The 15,657-nt window shown below is 39.0% G+C and overlaps 1 protein-coding gene across 1 annotated transcript; it reads left to right on the top strand.

Annotated features, from left to right (window-relative positions):
* The first annotated feature begins 1,366 nt into the window (after positions 1 to 1,366).
* Positions 1,367 to 14,812, top strand: LOC117297693 (protein KRI1 homolog). The gene is made up of 16 exons (XM_033780840.1): positions 1,367 to 1,460; positions 3,093 to 3,166; positions 3,373 to 3,475; positions 4,213 to 4,465; positions 5,310 to 5,397; positions 5,927 to 6,016; positions 6,454 to 6,557; positions 7,080 to 7,200; positions 7,868 to 7,963; positions 8,620 to 8,790; positions 9,298 to 9,376; positions 10,396 to 10,490; positions 10,944 to 11,106; positions 12,039 to 12,234; positions 12,585 to 12,683; positions 13,114 to 14,812. The coding sequence occupies exons 1-16, from the start codon at positions 1,367 to 1,369 to the stop codon at positions 14,531 to 14,533; spliced, it is 3,246 nt and encodes a 1,081-aa protein (XP_033636731.1). The 3' UTR covers positions 14,534 to 14,812.
* The last annotated feature ends 845 nt before the right edge of the window (positions 14,813 to 15,657 follow it).

The following is a 15,657-nucleotide window of genomic DNA, read 5'->3' as shown; positions in this document are numbered from 1 at the left end:
AAAGATTGACAACAATGGACGATCTTGATCTTGAACTTGATGGAATAACTGAATAGCTCCTTTCTAGGAACAACACTCGAAATGGGTTATAAATGAATTGACATGTAGGTGAAAGTTTGTGGGAATAAGTTCAGAGGGGGCGGAGGGGGGGGGGAGCAGATGTAGGTGAGATGAAAAAATCACCAGATCCAGTTGCCACACTGGGAATCACGTCATCTTGAGGCAAAGTTTCAGTCGATGGCTCTTCAGGAAGTCCTTCAAACATTGCATAGCCTTCTACAGCCTTCTTTATAGGAAAGAATCCTTTTAAGAAAACGTAGAGTCCCAGAAGTTCCCCAACGACACAAAGCAGCAACAGATGACGAGGTGATAAATGCATGATGAGAACATTAGACTACGTCTCTTCTCCTACTTAAGAAGTAGAAAAGATAAAGTGGCTTTATTGAAAAAATTGTTTGTTTGTTGTTTTTGTGATTTGTTGTGTTTATTTTACCTAATTTGGTATAGACAGGGGTCCAGGGTATATTTTGCTGGCATGTAACCAGATCTGATAAAGTGAAAATCTTAGTGTTAACGAACCACTCGTGTACGCATAAAAAAGAGGGCGCTATACTATCCTGCCACTCTTTATTATAACAATTTATTTAGCCTTTATCGGTTTTGTACTGGACAGTGTTGGTAATTCCTCAAAATAATTGTTAACTTAAACTTCATGCCTGAAGCCTTTTCATCTGAAGAGCACACAAGCAAGTTTGTGCAACAAAATTAAGGTTTTTTTTCCGGTTATTCTCTCTTGCTTGGAATTGTGAATGTGATGACCAATTCAGTCCAAAATTGGGAGGAGGGCCGGGTTTGAACATGATGTAGTGATACAATGTGAATTATCGCAGCTATTCAGAATCTAAGCCTGGTCTAGCCAGTGTTGCCAACTCCACTAAGCCCAGCCTAAGCCCTAGGCTACCGCTAGGCCATAGCCAATACTAATAAGTAATATTTTAATAAATAGCCGCTATGCTAAAAAAATAACATGAAAAATAAAAAGTTGGCAAATTCTAAAGTTTTGATTTCTTCATTACTTAGACAGTGAAATAAAATGCAAAAGATAGACACTCACGATAAAATATATTCACAATTCTCATCTGCCAACAGCTTTTACTTGCACACTTGAATTAATTCGACATTTTACCTGTTCAAAAAAACTTTCTCATGGGCGCAGCCATTTTGTTTCATGGTACTCGGTAATGGCGTGCCTTTTCACAACGTTCATCCCCGTTTACCAGCTCAAAGTAAGTGTCTGATATCCGACTCAAAGCATAGATGTTGTGCGTATACGTTGCACCGGTATCAGACTAACTAAAAATCCAGCATGTCGGGCAGTGAGGACGATTTGGAGTTTCGCATCAACACAAAATTTGCTGAAAATTACAATAAATGGCGAAGAAAAGAAGAGATTCAAAAATGTAAGTAATCTGTCATTGTGTGCGCTTATATCAAAAAAACTATAAACCCGTGACTGAATTAAAATAGTGAAAAAACGGCCGATTTGATGACTGCCTGAGTTGCATTGCAATTGCATTGCATTGCAAATGCAATTGGATTTGCAATGACTGACTCAGTCAGTGGTCAGTGACGGTCGCACTAAATACCGACACCCCCTCACGATAACTCACGACAACAATTTCTGAGGGCTGAGTTGTATTTTGTTCTTTTTGGTTTTATTTAGCTGCTGTTTTTTTCTTTTTAGTTAAATGTTAGTAACTAGGCCGCCAGTCAGGAATTTGAAGTAAAAAGGGGAGATTTATAAGTAATACAAATTTTTTTAACTCCATGATGAGAGAATCATCTTGCATATTGTATCACCCCTGAAGTGTAATGGAATCGTCCAAATGCGTCGAAAGACAACATGGCGGATATTTCCGTTTGTTACTAAATTAAAAATACAATTTTTTTCAACAGTTTGAAAACGATTTGGGTGCATATTATTATAACTCTTGTGCATATATTTAACAGTTGACTTATGTTCAAATGTTCTGTTAAAGTGCATTTAAAAATTTTTGTTGTGAGGGGTCGTGAGTTGTCGGTATTGAACTTTGAAGGGCGACCCGTCAGTGACTGTGTGTTTGTGCATGATTAAGATATGCAGCAGAACAACAATTAAAAAAAATTACAATGAAAACTTTTTTTACAATTAAAAATACAATTTTTTCAACAGTTTGAAAATGATTTGGGTGCATATGACTCTTGTGCATATATTTAACGGCTCCATTTAAAAATGCCATCCAACACTTAATTTACCGGATAGCGAGAGTTTACAATCACATAACAATACATACATCTATACAAGTACATGACGACAAGGTTCCTTTCTTTTTGTATCGGGAATTGGACAAGTTCCATTCGTTAAAAGGAATTTTTAAAAAAATCTTTACTTACTCACAACAACTGTAAACAAAATTAAATGAAATATTCCTCTTTGTAAAAATGATTGAAAAAGTAGTGGCACTGCACTGGCTCAACACAAATTTGGAAAGTTTTCCTTGGTATGCACAGCGTCATTTGCAGTACCCAGTGCCCTGTGCATGTCGACAGGCTGAGACATCAGGACAATTCAAAACCCAGTTAAAAACATGTGTTTACGTTCAATAATTGTTGGTTTCCTTTTACAGCGCCTAGGGACCTCACGGTGATATGCGCTATATAAGAATGGTTTTATTATTATATTATTATGTTTGTTTGGGTACAAATGAAGATCAACAAGAAAGATCTACCGTTTGATCAGATTGTTTAGATTGATGTTCTTAAAATTTTCAAATAATTTTATAATATATGTTGATTTCAAATAATATTGCCTTCATAATAATTGATTATAACTTTAAATTGAATGTCTTTGCAAGTAATAAAAAAACAAAAAGCTATCAATATCATCACTGAGAATTATTGGCCGCGTTTGTTAGCCATCATATGGTTAAATTTTTAGATTAGTATTATTGATATTCATTTTGAAAAAATGTAAACTAAATTTCAGTCACGACTAATAAAGTTTTTCATTGGAATTTAATTCATTATTTACTTGTTTACTCTTCTAATTCTAGTGAAAGATCGTTATGGAGAGAATCCAGAAGATGACTCCTCAAGTTCTTCAGAGGAAGAAGATGAAGATGCTGAGGTACTCCAACTCCTTTATGACCTTTAACCTCGGTGATAAAACTAAAGTACCTTAGCGACCTGTTTCCCCCTCAAATGTTTCTGACCATTTTGGAAACAATTCTCAGTAATTTTTTTCATGCCAATGAAACTTGATATATAAACATCGGCCTGATGATCAATATTGGCTCGGAAAAGACTTTACTTTTGTTTTGGTTTCATCCACAGGGTCTTACCTCACTGGTAGAGAAAGATTTCTTGAAGATGCTTTCATACGTTAAGAGCAAAGATCCCAGGATCTACAATAAGGAAGCTACATTCTTTCATGAAGGTTGGTTGATGACTGCTTAAAGATTGAGTCGCATTGTTCTTTTCACCCAGGGGTGTTTAAAGGCAGTGGACACTATTGGTAATTGTCAAAGACTAGCCTTCACATTTGGTATATCTCAACATATGCATAAAATAACAAACCTGTGAAAATTTGAGCTCAATCGGTCATCGAAGTTGCGAGATAATAATGAAAGAAAAATAACCTTTGTCACACAAAGTTGTGTGCGTTTAGATGGTTGATTTCAAGACCTCAAGTTCTAAATCTGCAGTCTCGAAATCAAATTCGTGGAAAAATACTTCTTTCTCGCAAACTATGGCACTTCAGAGGGAGCCGTTTCTCACAATGTTTCCTACCATCAACCTCTCCCCATTGCTCGTCACCAAGAAAGGTTTTATGCCAATAATTATTTTGAGTAATTGCCAATAGTGTCCACTGCCTTTAAAAGGGGTACCTGCAAGGGTAGAGGTTGATATTGAGTGCGAAAAAGCCTGGGGACCGCAGCGGTTGCCCACCTTAGTTGTGGCTTACAAGTTTCTTAAGTAGACCTGATTCTTCCTTTTTTTATCCTTTAGTTTCTCCTTGGTGAACCTAAGGGCACCTCTGTGAGGAAATTTTCATTTTCTATTGGAAGATTTCAAGTTGCCTCATGAAGTATCACATCTGCTCATGTTCTTTAATGACTCCTGAAACCTTTTCTGCGTACTATTGTATAAATTCAATCTTTCGCTTTAATGTAGAATCGTCGGAGGAATCATCAGACGACTCCGATGAAGATGCCACATCCACCAAGAACAAGAAGAAGAAACAAAAAGTGAAGAAGGCAAAAGAGGATAAACCAGTGTTCCTGAAGGACTATGAGAGGAAGATCATCACAGAGAAAGGAGGACACTACAGCGATGAGGAAGAGGATGTGGAAGATAGAAGGGATGAGTGGTTTGAGAGATCAGCATCCCCAACATATGTACAGGAGCAAGACATGATCAAGAAGAGGTAGGGTGGATAGTGGGTTGCACTGGGTAATGCTGGGTTGAGCTGGCATGATATGTGTAGTCATTATGGGTTGCACTGGGTAACAATCACTGTCACCACAGAGACGAGGAAGAGGATGGGGGAAGATAGAAGGGATGAGTGGTTTGAGAGATCAGCATCTCCAACATATGTACAGGAGCAAGACATGATCAAGAAGAGGTGGGGTGGATAGTGGGTTGCACTGGGTAATGCTGGGTTGAGCTGGCATGATATGTGTAGTCATTATGGGTTGCACTAGGTAACAATCACTGGCACCACAGAGACGAGGAAGAGGATGTGTAAGATAGAAGGGATGAGTGGTTTGAGAGATCAGCATCTCCAACATATGTACAGGAGCAAGACATGATCAAGAAGAGGTAGGGTGGATAGTGGGTTGCACTGGGTAATGCTGGGTTGAGCTGGCTTGTTTTGTATAGTCGATGATGGGTTGAGTTGGGTTTGTTTAGTGGTTGTTTTGTGCACTATGTAGATTATAGGTTGCACTGAGTTGAGCTGGCTTGTTCATGTATACTTATTTATGGGTTGCACTGGATAACACTGGCTGGCACTGGGTTGAGCTCGGTTTGTACAGTGGTTGTTTTTGTGCACTGGGTGTAACTTGGTTGCCAATAATACTGGATAGTGGGTTGCACTGGATGGCTTGAGATTAAGTTGAGATTTTGTGTCCAGGGGTGTTTTGTGCATTGGGTAACACTAGATGACAATTGGTTGAGCTGGATTCCAGCAAGGGTGGGAAACGCACTATGTTTCCTGTTTGAGGTGGTTGTGGCAGAAACAAATGATGATAATTTTCTTGTTTTTACAGCTTCCAGAAGGCGTTACTAAGCAGTGGTGAAGACGACAGTGACGATGACACCCTCTTAAAGAAGAAGGAGAAGACAAAGAAAGAAAAGGTACTGCATGAAATCATTGTATTACAATCCCAGCTTAGTGTCATTAACAATTGTGGCTTCTTATATAGCGCGCATATTGGTAACGCAGTGAGGCTCAAGGCGCTTTAACAAACAGTGTTTTCCTGCAAGGTATGTGGGACTACGTTTGAATTATGAGACCTACATCTCCTTTTTGCGTAGCACCATGTAACTTTTTACAAGGTGATGTGGCACGAACTGCAGACAATTAGACCAGGAGTAAGGGGGCGAACCCCTTCTCTTCACAATATTAGTGCACTGGGTTTTTTGTACATGCATTGTACGACACATGGGACCAAGGGCTTTACTTCCCATATTAGGGACAGAGCAATAATGGTTTTAAGTGTTTTAATTAAGGACAAAAGTGTCATGACTACACTCGTACCTACACTCTGATGATCAGAAACACCAGAGCTTTGTCTGGTGTTCTTATCCGCTCGACCACAAAACAGTGTTCTTTTTCTGCGTTATTTATCTTTGTTGTTTTTTGTTTTTTTTTTTTTTTCTTAAGAAAGAGGAAGAGGAGGAATATATCCAGTGGATGAAGGGTAAGAAAGAACAAGTGGAAGACGTGGACCAGGCTCAAGATGCTGCTGAACTGGTAAGTTGTCCCAATACAAAAAGGCAGGGTACACTATTGGTAGTTACTCTACAAGTTAATGACCATACAAACTTAAATGGTAAAGAATAGTGTAAAGGCCGAGTCATACTGCAGCGATAACGAGAACGATAACGATCACGACGGAAAGAGAACACGTTCTATCGGTTGAATTGCTCCACGCAGAGTACGCACACGCTCATTCAACCAATAGAATGCGTTTCTTGCGTCCTTATCGTTATCGTTCTCGTTATCGCTGCAGTGGGACCGGGCCTTAAGTTTGAATCTGATAAAGGTTCTCATGTCTCAGGCATCTGAAAGCACACACGATGCTATGCAACAAGAGTATTTTTTCTTTACATTATTTTCTTGCAACTTTGAAGACCAATTGAGCCCAAATTTCGGTGAATAATTCCAATAGTGTGTTTCTTTGTGTCCAGGATGCTTTGAGAAAATATTGGACTGATCCATCGTTGGAAGAAGGGGAGAAATTCCTGAGGGACTTCATTCTGAACAAAGGTTACAAAGACCAAGAATCTGATGAGTGAGTTGCTAATTTTATTTCTACATATGTAAAGCTGTAAATATTTATTTGAAGATATCTTTTGATGTTTTAAAGAGAAGATGTGTGTTTGGTAATCACTCTTCATATTAATGGCAATAGAACTTACCTGATTAGAAGTAGAGCAGCTTTCGCAGCATGCTTTTAGAATCATTTCACTTCAAAGTAACTTGGTTTGTGGACTAGATACTAGTCTTTATCCCCCAAAACTTGAATCTAAGATAACTTTCTGTCAGATATGTGTTTCTTAGAGTGTGTATTCCAATACTGGATTAATCTTCCTGCGTAGACATAACCGCTCCGCATTTTTGGCGATATCTCAAAAATGCTCGCACCTTATGAAGTGAAATTTTCACACCTTAATTTTACAGGTTACATTTATTGGGTTCAAACAAATTTAACAGTTCCAAAATCCAAAGTTATACGTTTTCTTTGAATCCCAAAGATAAAAAAAACACAGTAAATTTGCATCTTCATAAGGTGTTTTGATTATCCCGTTGCTAGGGAAACGCCTGCTATCGAGCTGGATGAGGCAGATTTCTCCGAGGAGGAGCGTCTTCTAGAAACCCAGGATGAGTTTGAGAGGAAGTACAACTTCCGCTATGAGGAACCTGACGCAGAATTTGTAAGTGTTATTAGTTTGAAAAGGCCTGCATAATATTCTTCCAACTGTAGTCTGATTTTGTTTCAACTAGCCTGCTCTTGCCATCATCAGGAGTTTTCTCAAAAGAAACATAATATATGTGACCCGCTACAGGAAAATGAGTCAGATGTCGCTTAATGCAATATTAAGTAAAGGACAGTTTAATGTGGGGAGAAAAAAAAAATCTATATTTGCATGGTTAACCTTTAGAACACTTACTTTTAGGCAATAAAGCTATGAATACAACAATTTTTTGATGTCTCATTTGTATCCTTTTGCGCGAAATGGTAGTTGAAAACATCACTTTACTTGTAATTCTTTTTTCAGAAAAAATGATGCATTGGCTAATTTCAAACGGGAGTAACTCAGCAACGCAATACACCCCAAAGCTAAGACATATACCAAACTACTGCTGTTGGTGTTTTCTTTCCAGCCATGCATATAACTCAATCCTTGAAATTGTCAACATCTGACTCATTTTCACGTAGCGTGCAAGTAGGTACACACGTGGTGTTACCGCAAACCAAATAAATATTTGATACCTAACAATGCAATGCCTTAAATCCCATATATAAGATGTGTTATTTACCAACGAGCACTGTTTACAATACCTCCTGCATTCATTTACATTTTTGTTTTTAATAATCAGATCAAACGCTACCCACGTACGATGGCAGATTCAGTGAGGACTAAGGATAACAAAAGAGCAGTTAAGAGACAAGAGAGGAAGGAACGCAAGGGTCAGGTAGGTCCCTCATTTCCTTCAAAGATTCTTTGAGGAAACTGCGTGTCATTATTTGCTTTAGGTGAATCTAGGTGTTTTGTGAAACAGAGGCCCGGGAATGCAGTTTTGATCTCTGCATGTAGTCAACAACTACTTTTGACATCACCAATCAAGGCTTTTGAATTCTCTTATAGACCCTGGACACTTTTGATTATTGTCAAAGACCAGTCTTCTCACTTGGTGTATCTCAACATTATGCACAAAATAACCAACCTGGGAAAATTTGAGCTCAATTGGTCCTCGAAGTTGCGAGATAATAATGAAAGAAAAGAACACCTTGTCACACGAAGTTGTGTGCTTTCAGATGCTTGATTTTGAGACCTCAAATTCTAAATCTGAGGTCTCGAAATCTAATTCGCGGAAAATTACTTCTTTCTCGAAAACTACGTTACCTCAGAGGGAGCCGTTTCTCACATTGTTTTATTCTATCAACCTCTCCCCTTTACTCGTTTCCAAGTAAGGTTTTACGCTCATAATTATTTTGAGTTATTACCAATAGTGTCCAGTGTCTTTGAAGACACTTGGTCATATCTCCACCTTCTCCCTGATCCCTAATCCTCCTTATGATCCCTTAATCCTCTCCTTATCTCTAACCCTCTATTCTTACCACCTCGCAGGAGAAAGAGCACAAGAAAGAGGAACTGAAGCAACTGAAGAATCTTAAGAAACAGGAGATAATGGAGAAGCTAGAGAAGTTACGTCAGGTGACTGGAAACGACACTGTTGGGATTGAAGACGTCGACTTAGAAGGAGATTTCAATCCTGAGGAGCATGACAAGGCTATGAAGGTAAGCTTGGCCCAATTTCATTGAGCTGCACATCGATAGGTAGCCAGAACATCTGGCGTTACACTGGAGGCTCAGGAAACACGCCAGAGAATATTTTGACGGTAGCGTGGTATGGATGTACCGTTGATCTTGCACTCATTTCACAGTCAAATTCTACTTACACGTATAAGTATAAAACATCACTGTATGGATGTACATGTACTGTAACACCAATTCTTGTCTTTGTCATTCCTGATTTTTTTAAAGATTTTTTTTTATGCAAGTTGCCTGACACACGAGGCCTGAAGGCCACTTCAAGGTGTGGGCTACAATTATTTTATTCCAGAGGCCGTTGCCACCTACTCCTAGGGCTGAAACAGGGTTACCCCTTTTACAGTCCATACGGATGTATGTTTGGGTATCATCAATCCAAAGCCTGGCAGAGGACCAGTATCAATTGGTTATATTTGCCTGTGGTTGCAATTTTTGCGAGATCTGAACAATCTATTTTAAAAAAATCTGTTACAGAAAATATTTGATGAGCAGTATGACATGCAGGAAGGGGAAGACACCAAACCAGAATTTGAACATGAGGACTGGGAGGAAGGTTAGCAACATTCATTTTTTGTATTTAAGGAATTTGTTTTAAATGAATACAACACTCTGAAATAAATACAAAACTTTAAAGGCAGTGGACACTATTGGTAGTTACTCAAAATAATTATTAGCATAAAAACTTACCTGGTAACGAGTAATGGGGAGCTGTTGATAGTATAAAACATTGTGAGAAACGGCTCCCTCTGAAGTAACGTAGTTTTCAAGAAAGAAGTAATTTTCCATGAATTTGATTACGAGACCTCAGAATTAGAATTTGAGGTCTCGTAATCAAGCATCTGAAAGCACACAACTTCATGTGACAAGGGTGTTTTTTTTATTTCATTCTTATCTTGCAACTTCGACGATCAATTCAGCTAAAATTTTCACAGGTTTGTAATTTTATGCATATGTTGGGATACACCAAGTGAGAAGACTCATCTTTGACAATTACCAAAAGTGTCCAGTTTCTTTAAAGACTAGCTTGGACAAGTGATCTTTACTGAAATTAAATTAAAATGGGTTCAATCGAACATGGGGTCTCATGAGACTGAAAAGGTTTTAATCGTAGAAAAAAAACTTATTATTTTCGATAACCTCGTCTGGTGCTTTTCAGAATAAAAAAATAAAAAAACTTAATGACGTCATCACTCATGTGATGTTATTTGTTGAAGCTCCGTTTTGTATAGACACTTTGTTGTATTACAATCTTTTGATTGATACTCACGAACAATTCAGAAGTGCCAACACGTAAAAATTTCAGTTTAATGACAAACAAACACATTATAAGCAAGTTCAAATAGCATTCCGGTTAAAAATCTCTTCGCAATTTAGCATTTCCACAGTAGTATGTGATTTTTCGTGTAGGGCAAATTTGTCCGTTTCAAGTCTTCAATGCCCTCTGCCCAACGTACAAGCCATGTTGCAGTGAAAGTGCGTGTAAAGCATACTATACATTGACTCTACGACTTTCAAATGTCTGCTTTATCAATGTAAAACATGAAAATTGTTTTTATTCATTTTTGATTGTAGAAAACTGGGACAATTGGAAAGGTGAAGACTACGGAGACGAAGAATATTACGATGAAAATGGAGAGGAGCTTGACTATGAGGATCCAGACTTCAATGTGAGTCAAATTTGTAATTAAATTTGAATGTCTGGTACAGTTCCTTGTTAAGGCAAATATATGAAAATAACATATTGCCTGTCCCCGCCCCCTCCGATATTGGAAATCGTAACAAATTTTTTTGGGGTTATTTGTTATTAAATATTTTCAAAAATCAAAACATATCTACAAATTCTTCTTGTCGGAGTCCAGAAAATCCATTCCTACCACAAACATTTAAAACGAAGAAAAAAATTTGATAGTATGTATTAATCATTTAGTTGCTATAAACTATGACTATCTTGTTTTTGATTTTACATTATGGCTTTCCATAGTTTTTCCAACCTCGGTTTGCAAAAATTTGACATGGTGGTCATCTCGATCAAAAATAAAAGTCTAGACGAGCAACATGTTATTTATTTTTCCTTTGCCCTTATTATAGTTTGGTGATTTATGTACTTTTTTCGTCCGTAGATGGATGCAGACTACGACCCCTCCCTCTCCAAGCAAGACAACAAAGAGAGACAAGCAGCCCTTCAGCAAGAGCTCCTTGAATCTTCCTCCAAGAAGAAGAAGAAAAAGAAGATGTCCAAGTTTACCGAGGCGTTGAAAGCCAAGAAACCAGTCTTTGATCCAAGTATGTGAAAACAAAAAGTTTGTTTAAACTTCTTTAGAGCAAGCACAGTACCCAATTTCACAGCTTCTCTGTCAGGGGAAAATAACACTGTAAGCGCAGAACTCCACAGTCATCAGAGCCATGAAACTTGGCCTTGTTGATTTTAGGAAATACTTCAGTGCTTTGTAGAGTGTTGCGGCCGAGTGGTTAAGAGCATCGAATTCAAGTTCTGGTGCTAAGTCACCGGAGTGTGGGTTCGAATCCCGGTCGTGACACTTGTGTCCTTGAGCAAGATACTTTACTATAATTGCTTCTCTTCACCCAGGGGTATAAATGGGTACCTGCGAGGGTAGAGGTTGATATTGTGAATGTAAAAGCCTTCGGAGCGCCACGGCAGCTTGAGGCTGTATACTCCCCAGGGAGCTAAGAAAGATTAAAGGGATGTTTATTGGGCCAATGACCAGGGGACTAATGTAGAGCGCATTGATACAGTTTATTGTGAAATGCGCTATATAAGAATTTGTTATTATTATTATTATTATTATTAGTAAGATGTTGTGGTCATTAATTTGTTGGAGTAGTCCAATCCATGACCCTACCTTTAAAGCGCCTTGTACCCTTTGATAATTGAAGTAAAATTATTCTTAAATTGTGGCAGTCGGGTTGGAATAGCTGTATCTTGCATCACCTTCTACCTCTAGGGACCATGGTTCAAATCCCATGGAGGGCACTATGTGGATTGGGTTTTCAGTCCCTACCTGATTATGTGGGTTTTCCCTGGAATATTGTTTGGGGGTTTTCCCTCCCCCACCTAAAACTGAGACTTCCTTCATTGTCTGGGGTTCTTGACTAGTACAGTGATTAAGTTAGTTTATCTGAGAGACATTGGCCTCAGAAACAGATTAAATAAATGAAAATAAAAATTTAATATTTTTAAATTGATTTTTATGCAGACGATAAAACGTTTGAGGAGTATATAGAAGAGTTCTACAGACTAGACTACGAGGACATGATTGATGATCTACCGTGTCGCTTCAAGTATCGTAAAGTTGTCGCTAACGACTTTGGCCTGTCAACTCAGGAGATCCTAGCAGCCAAAGAACGAGAACTCAATCAATGGGCCTCTCTGAAGAAAACTTGCCAGTACAGGTAAATAATTGATCGTGTCGTGCCCTAGCGGTTAAGAGCACTGGCCTCAAGGTCTGGTGTTTCTGATCAGCAGAGTGTGGGTTTGAGCCCTAGTCGTGACACCTGTGTCCTTTAGCAAGACACTAAACCATTATTCAGGCATGTGTGCTACGTTATTGAAAGGGCAAGGGCACCAAGGCATGTTCTTTTTTGTAAAGGGCACCCTATGAGGAAATTGTGATTTTCTACTTGAACAGGGGCAATGACCAGGGGGGCGCCAAGGTAATCGCCTTGTTGCCTCTGTGGAGTACCAGGCCTGATTATTGCTTCAACAGCTAATTTTTTTCCTTCTTTTTTTCTTATTGAATCAGAACTGAGGAAGAGGAAATGAAAGACGTCAGGTTATTTGCGAAGAAGGGAAAAAATGAGGCCAAGAAACAACGAGTCTTCCTCAGTCTGCAGGAGGACCAGTAAGTTGCTTGTAAAGGGTTGTGATTCCTTTTTGTAGACCAAATTTTTATGGCAAGACACAAATCCCTACTAACTGTGAATGACGATGTATGTAAAATAATTTACCTCAAGCAGGGCTCAATTTCGCTGCACTACTAACTGTCACATTCTGTGCTTCAATCACCATTCTCCACTTGCAGTGCAAGCGCTGATTTTTCTATGCTTGCTGTGTAAGCGTAGAATGCCTGGTAACATGAAGTACGCACGCGCCTAAGCCAAAATTTCCTGCTAACTCGTGAAATACCCTTGACGTAAGCACAGAGAACTCCCTGCTTCTGCAAGCGCATATTCGTTGCTTGGGGTAAGCAGAGCCATGAAATTGGGCCCTGATTTCTAGGTTGCATCCAATCATGTTTCAGAAATACTGAGCTTTTCTTTTCTGTTCTTTAGAAATGACAGTGACAGCAGCGGAGAGGAGGTCCCGAGGAAGAAACAGAAGGCGGGAAAACCCGATGGTCAGTCATCCAACTCTCAATCGAAAAAGAAACAGAGCCCACAGAAGAAAGCTGTGAAGAACCCAACATCAGTTGCCGAGTCTGGGAAGAAGCAACATAAGCTAGAGAGTAAAGATATACTAGATCCGGTGACGGAAGATGATCATTCAACTAGGACGCCGAAGATAAATCCAAAGAAGAGTCCTGCCCCTGAAAACCCTGACGATGTAGCAAGTCAAAACATCAAAGCTGCCGAATTCAAAGTGATTCAAGCGGAATCAAAGGAATTACAGCCAAAAGTTGTCCTGATGGACACTGATGGTGGTTTAAGTACGTCAAGCAACTCTCCAGATAAGACTGACAGCCTCACTGATGTTGGTGTCTCACGGGAGAGTGAGACAAGGACGTCTGAAACACCACAAACTAGAAAGAGAAGGAAACGAAACCGGAGAAGGAGTCATTGTGAAGATGATCCAAAAGGGAAGATTGTCGAAACCTCAACTTCTGAAATGCTTGAAGAGTCTAAGCCATCATCTACCAGCAAGCAGAATGCGTCTGGCAATCCCACCTCTGCAACTAGGACAAAAGCGAACGCTAAAGCTGTAGAAAAGAAAGAAAATCCCACTGCTGCTACCAAAACTAATGACAGTTTAAATAGTACAGTTGGTACGAAGACAAAACGGAAAGCAGAAAATGATGACATGAAGCAAGGCTCGAAGAGAGTAAAAATTGGTTCAGTATCACAATCAAGTGAAAGGACTGAGGGCAATGTACCTGAACTAGACGTGAATTCAGCCGTTAAGACTGATTCACAAGACGGCAAAAAGAAGAGAAGGCGGAAGAAAAAACCTAAAAATAACGAGAATCCAAATAATGAAAAACCAAGCGTTGAGCAAAGATCACAAGGAGATTCACCAGCCACAAATATTCAACCGAAACCGTCCTTGCAAAATAAAACAACAACTCCTGACGTAGACTTCTCTCAAGTTATAAAGAATCTTAAGAAACTGTCGAGTAAAGGCGGCATGAGAAGTCAAACACCATCAAAAGTTGACTCCAAGAAGAGTACACATGAATCAGCATCAAAAGTATCTTCCGCATCAAACAAGGTCCAGAAGCCTACAGATAGAAAAGCCGACAACCAATCTTCAAAATCTGGAGCTGGTGGAACCCCTAAGACTACCAGGACTCGTAACAAGAATCGCAACAGGAGGACTGCTAAGAGGAAAGAGCAAGGGCCGGTAAAGAGGAAAGAACAAGGGGGGTCTGTAACGGATGCTAGACTCAAGGCGTACGGCATCAATCCTAAGAAGCATGGGTTTAGGATGAAGTTCTTGAGGGAACAGGAAGCTAAGAAAAAGCAAAAGCAGAAGTAAAATTCTTAGAACCACATTTTTTGAGGAACTCTTTTGTCTTTTTTTGAGGTCCAGAGTACCACACTGGAAGAAAGATTCATCTCAAAACTGGTAAAACAAATGTCTTGGCCACTGGGCAAGTGGTCTAGTGGTAAGAATGACAATGGTCGTGGGCTCGAATTCCACCCGAGTGATATGCAAAATACATTGTCTAGATCTTAATGTTTGTTTGCTGTTCCATTGTTGTATATTTTAATAATTAAGCCACACTTTTGGAAAGGTGGTTGCTTGGAGTTTTTAATTTTCTCAAGGCTTGGAGTTTTTAATTTTCTCAAGGCTCCACTGTTTTTTACCGATTTCTTATACATGGGGGATAAATAAACAAAAAAATGTTTTTATGCTCAATACTTGAAGATTAGTGTTCCAAGTCACTTGTTATACTTTCCAGGATTTTTGCTTGTAGATTTTAGTTTCAGTGTTAGGAGGTACAGTTCATATGAATTTCATAACATTGAATTGAGATCTTTTGAATCTCATAGTGAATTAGCCCTACAGTCAAACATGCGTATTACTCAAAATGAGGTTTGCGGTAGCACCGTGTGTGAATTGCTTTTTGAGTAGTGGTAGTTTTACAAAGAACTGGTTGTCACTTAACCGAGAAAGACGTAATTTACCACGAATTTGATTTTGATACCTCAAATTTAGAATTTGAGGTCTCGAAATCAAGCATCTGAGACACAACTTTGTGTGACAAGTGTGTTTTTTCTTTCATTATTATCTCGCAACTTCGTTGACTGATTGAGCTCAAATTTTCACAGGTTTGTATTTTATGAATATGTTGAGATACAACAAGTGAGAGGACCGTGGTCTTTGACAGTTACCAATAGTGTCCAGCGTCTTTAAGCAAGACACTTGACCATTGTAAAAGAGCCCAGTTACACCTTGTCAGGAGGTAGAATTAAATGCATACACTTATCGACAAGAGAAGGGTGTGCCCCTGTGTTTCTGGTAGTGGCTGCTGAATGTACCTTAGAAGCATCTTATGAAATCTTTTATAAGGTACTACATAATGGGTTCCATATTTCAAAAACTTCAAACACCTTTCTTATAATCGCTTTAAGATTGCCTTGGTCGATGAAGCGCTA

The sequence above is a fragment of the Asterias rubens genome, chromosome 12, assembly GCF_902459465.1.
Source record: "Asterias rubens chromosome 12, eAstRub1.3, whole genome shotgun sequence".
Taxonomy (NCBI): Eukaryota; Metazoa; Echinodermata; class Asteroidea; order Forcipulatida; family Asteriidae; genus Asterias; species Asterias rubens.
Note: the sequence above shows the minus strand (reverse complement) of the source record. Positions and strands in the feature narration are given on the sequence as shown.